The sequence below is a fragment of the Symphalangus syndactylus genome, chromosome 14, assembly GCF_028878055.3.
Source record: "Symphalangus syndactylus isolate Jambi chromosome 14, NHGRI_mSymSyn1-v2.1_pri, whole genome shotgun sequence".
Taxonomy (NCBI): Eukaryota; Metazoa; Chordata; class Mammalia; order Primates; family Hylobatidae; genus Symphalangus; species Symphalangus syndactylus.
Window position 1 is genome coordinate 19,299,633 of NC_072436.2, and position 6,690 is coordinate 19,306,322.

Here is a 6,690-nt window from a genome sequence, read left to right on the forward strand (position 1 = left end):
CGTGATGATGGCAGGTATGAGCATAGGAGTGGCTTCTTTTGGGGGGAGGCACAGACAACAAGTTTATTTGGTGAATGCTGATGGCAAATGTCATCCAAGAGAGACAGTATGGGAAAGGCGCTGTGATAAGAGAGCCTAGGGAGCCTTCAGGATAGATAGAAAATCTCACCAGGGGAAGACAACATGGGCTCTGGGAGACTGGGAAGGTCCTCAGCCATTCAGCACTGTAAGGACGAGCTCTGCCCCATGGGCCCGTCACCCTGACAGGATATGCCTCACAAATGCTTCATAGTCGATACAACCATTGCTGCCCTCGTTCCCTGCCACCAGCACCTCTACTTCTTCCTCTGTTATCTTCTCACCCAGTGTGACAAGAACATGCCAGAATTCAACACCCATGATGGTGCCATTTCCTTCCTTGTCAAACACCTGAAGTCCTTCTACGTAATCTTCATAGGTGCCCTGGTCTTTGTTCTTGGCCACCGTCTGCAGCATGGGCAGAAAGTGCTCAAAGTCCAGCACCTTCACATTCATCTAATTACTCTTGGGGTTCCCCAGAACCTTGACCACCTCAGTGTTAGTGGGGTTCTGACCCAGGGCCCTCATCACATCCCCACATTTGTTGTACAGGATCTTGCCATCACCTGTTCGGTCAAACAGCTGGAAGGCCTCCTTGAACTCTGCGATCTGGTCCTCAGTGAAGTCACACATCATGAGTGCTCAGCTCTGCGGGACTTTTCGCTGCAGTAATGGCCAGGAGTGGCTTTTTATAAAGGATTTAAACTGATATCAGCCTCTCTATCCTGCCCCAGGCTTTCTTGGTTAGTAGCAAAGGGTGACTTGAGATGTAAGAAGTTAGCTCCGGCTGCCTCTGGAGACTCCTAGCCCACAGTTGACTAAATGTCACTTATTTGGGGATAAAGGCTATTCGAAAGTTTGAAGAATTCTTCTCTCTTTCCTTTCCATCCCTCCCTGGGGAATGAGCCCTGAACCACACTCCTACTCTTACACTAAAATCCCCTTATTAATCCATTTAAAAATTTCTTTGTGAGACCTTATTCATTTTCAATGGCTTTGATGTTGCTATAACAATGGATTCAGAAATTGTTTTGGTTAATGAAATTTGACTCTCTGGAAAGCCCCATTCCTTCGCTCCCCTTTGAAACATGCCTGTAATGATAATGACAATGTACTATGGCAATTTAAAAAAATCTAATTCCCTGTCAAATTTTTTAAGCTCTTCATATTCTTAACAATGTCTTGGGAATATTGCTTTGATATTTTGTCCCCACAGTAGGCATCTGCAGTGAAAAACACCATAAGAGTAATATTTTTAAATGATGTTTTTATTTTTATTAAAACATTTTTAAGGAGACAAACTGTTAAACATTTATCACTTCATATTATAACTACTTTTCTTTTTAAATTCCTGCCCATTCTTTTGAATATCTGCAATAGCTGAAAAGATTTAGAATGGATAACTGAACTTAGCAGATACATGACAACTTCTTTTGTCATCTGTATTAGCCTGTTTTCATGCTGCTGATAAAGACATACCTGAGACTGGGAAATATACAAAAGAAAGAGGTTTAATTGAACTCACAGTTCCACGTGGCCAGGGAAGCCTCACAATCATGGTGGAAGGTAAGGAGGAGCCAATCCTGTCTTACATGGATGACAGCAGGCAAAGAATGAGAGAGATGCAAAAGTGGGAACCCCTGATAAAGCCATCAGATCTCATGAGACTTATTCACTATCACGAGAACGGTATGGGGGAAGCAGCCCCCATGATTCAAATTATCTCCCAACAGGTCCCTCCCACAACATGTGGGAATTATGAGAGTACAATTCAAGATGAGATTTGGGTGGGGACACAGCCAAATCGCATTGTTTCACCCCTGGCCCCCCCAAATCTTATGTCTTCACATTTCAAAACCAATCATGACTTCCCAACATTCCCCCAAAGTCTTAACTCATTTCAGCACTAACCCAAAAGTCCACAGTCCAAAGTCTCATCTGAGTCAAGGCAAGTTCCTTCTGCCTATGAGCCTGTAAAATCAAAAGAAAGCTAATTACTTCCTAGATACAATGGGGGTACAGGCATTGAGTAAATACAGCCATTCCAAATGGGAGAAATTGTCCAAAACGAAGGGGTTACAGGGCCCATGCAAGTCCAAAATCCAGCAGGGAAGTCAAATTTTAAAGCTCCAAAATGATCTCCTTTGACTCCAGGTCTCACATCCAGGTCATGCTGATGGAAAAGGTGGGTTTCCATGGTCTTGGGCAGCTCCGTTCTTGTGGTTTTGCAGGGTACAGCCTCCCTTTCAGCTGCTTTCGTGGGCTGGCATTGAGTGTCTGTGGCTTTTCCAGGCAAACAATGCAAGCTGCCAGTAGATCTACCATTTTGGGGTCTGGAGGACTGTGGCCCTCTTCTCAGCTGCACTAGGCAGTGTCCCAGTAGGGACTCTGTGTGGGGACTCCAACCCACATTTCCCTTCCACACTGCCCTAGCACGGGTTCTCCATGAGCACCCTGCCTCTGCGGCAAACTTCTGTCTGGGCATCCAGATGTTTCCATACATCTTCTGAAATCTAGGAAGAGGTTCCCAAACCCCAATTCTTGACTGCTGTGCACTCACAGGCTCAACATCATGTGGAAGCTGCCAAGGTTTGGGGCTTGCACCCTCTGAAGCTACAGTCCAAGCTGTTCACTGGCCTTTTCCAGCCACAGCTGGAGCAGCTGGGATGTGGGGGAGCAAGTCCCTAGGCTACACATAGCATGGGGACCATGGGCCCCCTCACAAAACCATTTACTCCTAGGCCTCCGGGTCTGTGACGGGAGCCGTGAAGCCCTCTGACATGGCCTGGAGACATTTTCCCCATTGTCTTGGGGAATAACATTTGGCCCCTCATTACTTATGCAAATTTCTGCAGCTGGCTTGAATTTCTCTGCAGAAAATGAGTTTTTCTTTTCTATCACATTGTCAGGCTGCAAATTTTCCAAACTTTTATACTCTGTTTCTTTTTTAAAACGGAATGCTTTTAACAGCACCCAAGTCACCTCTTGACTGCCTTGCTGCTTAGAAATTTCTTCTACCAGGTACCCTAAATCATCTCTCTCAAGTTCAAAGTTCCACAAATCTCTAGAGCAGGGGCAAAATGCTGCCAGTCTCTGCTAAAACATAACAAGAGTCACCTTTGCTCCAATTCCCAACAAGTTCCTCATCTCCATCTGAGACCACCTCAGCCTGAACCTTATTGTCCATATCTCTTTAGGCTTTGGTTAAAGCCATTCAATGAGTCCGTAGGAAATTCCAAACTTTCCAACATTTTCCTATCTTTGTCTAAGCCCTCCAAACTATTCCAACCTCTATCTGTTACCCAGTTCCAAAGTCACTTCCACATCTTTGGGTATCTTTTCAGTAACATCTCACTCCTGGTACCAATTTACTATATTAGTCTGTTTTCACACCACTAATAAAAACATACCTGAGACAAGGCAATTTACAAAAGAAAGAGGTTTAATTGGACTTACAGTTCCACATGGCTGGGGAAGCCTCACAATCATGGCAGAAAGTGAGAAGGAGCAAGTCCCATCTTACATAGGTGGCAGCAGGCAAGGAAAGAATGAGAGAGATGCAAAAGTGGAAACCCCTGATAAAACCATCAGATCTCATGAGATTTACTTGCTACCAAGAGAACAGTGTGGGAGAAACTGCTGCCGTGATTCAAATTATCCCCCACTGGGTCCCTCCCACAATATGTGGGAATTATGGAAGTACAATTCAAGATGAGATTTGGGTGGGGACACAGCCAAACCATATCATCATCACTATTTCTTCTTTTTTTCCTATACAATCTAATAATGGGAGCTCCAGACCAGAATTACCCTTTAATTACTTGGGTTTTTGTCTACATTATTCTTGCTTCTCCATTCACTTTTGGTTAAATGAGTTTATCATTAGTGCATCTCCTTTTCCTCCTTATCCTTATTCTTTTTCTCCTACATCTCCTCCTCTTTCTTCTTCCTCTTCTTTTACTTCTTACTCTTCGTCCAGACACTGCCAAGTATTTCCATGAATTATCTTTTATACCCTTTATCACAGCTCTATTATGGAAGTACTATCCTATTTTAGAGATGAAAAAATGGAAGCTCAAGAAAGGCAAGACACTTTCTGAAGATCAAAAGCTAGAAGTGGTTAAAACAGGTCAATTTTTTGCCAGCCCCTAAATTCCTATTCTAACCATTCACTGATTCATCATTTTAATTATTCTTTCATTTAACAAATACACATTTAATACCTAATTATCTTTCAAGTACTATGTTCGGTGATTAGTTAGATACAAGAAATAAGATGTATCTATGCTCAGAGAGGTTTGTATGCAGTGTGTGTGGTGTTTGTGTGTTTTTCGTGGGATTCCAAATGAGTAAATAATCCCAATATTGCATTTTCAGTGTGATTGATATAGTAGAGATAGTTAGAAAGCGTCACTTAAGTACTAACAAAGAGTTACTCTGGAGAACCAAATAAGGATTCACAAGGAGGTAACATTTGATCTGTATTTTGAAGGATAAATTTACATTCACAAATGGAAAAGACAGGAAGAACTTTCAAAGTTATAGAAGATTATATTTTCTTTTTTTTTTATTATACTTTAGGGTTTTAGGGTACATGTGCACAATGTGCAGGTTTGTTACATATGTATCCATGTGTCATGTTGATTTCCTGCACCCATTAACTCGTCATTTAGCATTAGGTGCATCTCCTAATGCTGTCCCTCCCCCCTCCCCCCACCCCACAACAGTCCCCGGAGCGTGATGTTCCCCTTCCTGTGTCCATGAGCTCTCATTGTACAATTCCCACCTATGAGTGAGAACATGCGGTGTTTGGTTTTTTGTCCTTGCGATAGTTTACTGAGAATGATGTTTTCCAGTTTCATCCATGTCCCTACAAAGGACAGGAACTCATCATTTTTTATGGCTGCATAGTATTCCATGGTGTATATGTGCCACATTTTCTTAATCCAGTCTATCGTTGTTGGACATTTGGGTTGGTTCCAACTCTTTGCTATTGTGAATAGTGCCGCAATAAACATACGTGTGCATGTGTCTTTATAGCAGCATGATTTATAGTCCTTTAGGTATATACCCAGTAATGGGATGGCTGGGTGAAATGGTATTTCTAGTTCTAGATCCCTGAGGAATCGCCACACTGACTTCCACAATGGTTGAACTAGTTTACAGTCCCACCAACAGTGTAAAAGTGATCCTATTTCTCCACATCCTCTCCAGCACCTGTTGTTTCCTGATTTTTTAATAATGGCCATTCTAACTGGTGTGAGATGGTATCTCACTGTGGTTTTGATTTGCATTTCTCTGATGGCCAGTGATGAGGAGCATTTCTTCATCTGTTTTTTGGCTGCATAAATGTCTTCTTTTGAGAAGTGTCTGTTCATGTCCTCTGCCCACTTTTTGATGGGGTTGTTTGTTTTTTTCTTGTAAATTTGTTTGAGTTCATTGTAGATTCTGGATATTAGCCCTTTGTCAGATGAGTAGGTTGCAAAAATTTTCTCCCATTGTGTAGGTTGCCTGTTCACTCTGATGATAGTTTCTTTTGCTGTGCAGAAGCTCTTTAGTTTGATGAGATCCCATTTGTCGATTTTGGCTTTTGTTGCCATTGCTTTTGGTGTTTTAGACATGAAGTCCTTGCCCACGCCTATGTCCTGAATGGTATTGCCTAGGTTTTCTTGTAGGATTTTAATGGTTTTAGGTCTAACATATAAGTCTTTAATCCATCTTGAATTAATTTTTGTATAAGGTGTAAGGAAGGGATCCAGTTGCAGCTTTCTACATATGGCTAGCCAGTTTTCCCAGCACCATTTATTAAATAGGGAATCCTTTCCCCATTTCTTGTTTTTGTCAGGTTTGTCAAAGATCAGATAGTTGTAGCTATGTGGCATCATTTCTGAGGGCTCTGTTCTGTTCCATTGATCTATGTCTCTGTTGTGGTACCAGTACCATGCTGTTTTGGTTACTGTAGCCTTGTAGTATAGTTTGAAGTCAGGTAGCGTGATGCCTCCAGCTTTGTTCTTTTGACTTAGGATTGACTTGGCGATGCGGGCTCTTTTTTGGTTCCATATGAACTTTAAAGTAGTTTTTTCCAATTCTGTGAAGAAAGTCATTGGTAGCTTGATGGGGATGGCATTGAATCTATAAATTACCTTGGGCAGTATGGCCATTTTCACGATATTGATTCTTCCAACCCATGAGCATGGAATGTTCTTCCATTTGTTTGTATCCTCTTTTATTTCATTGAGCAGTGGTTTGTAGTTCTCCTTGAAGAGGTCCTTCACATCCTTTGTAAGTTGGATTCCTAGGTATTTTATTCTCTTTGAAGCAATTGTGAATGGGAGTTCACTCATGATTTGGCTCTCTGTTTGTCTGTTATTGGTGTACAAGAATGCTTGTGATTTTTGTACATTAATTTTGTATCCTGAGACTTTGCTGAAGTTGCTAATCAGCTTAAGGAGATTTTGGGCTGGGACAATGGGGTTTTCTAGATATACAATCATGTCATCTGCAAACAGGGACAATTTGACTTCCTCTTTTCCTAATTGAATACCCTTTATTTCCTTCTCCTGCCTGATTGCTCTGGCCAGAACTTCCAGCACTATGTTGAATAGGAGTGGT

The 6,690-nt window shown here is 41.9% G+C and overlaps 1 protein-coding gene across 1 annotated transcript; it reads right to left on the reverse strand.

Moving 5' to 3' along the window:
- Positions 1-236: 236 nt before the first annotated feature.
- LOC129462498 (myosin light polypeptide 6-like) lies at positions 237-748 on the reverse strand. The gene has a single exon (XM_055242521.2). It carries the CDS (start codon positions 532-534, stop codon positions 256-258), a length of 279 nt encoding a protein of 92 aa, XP_055098496.1. The 5' UTR covers positions 535-748; the 3' UTR covers positions 237-255.
- Between the last annotated feature and the right edge of the window lie 5,942 nt (positions 749-6,690).

What these genes read in the sequence shown, in the direction of transcription:
- LOC129462498 (XM_055242521.2), bottom strand. Translation starts at nt 534, where the DNA reads ATGAATGTGAAGGTGCTGGACTTTGAGCACTTTCTGCCCATGCTGCAG.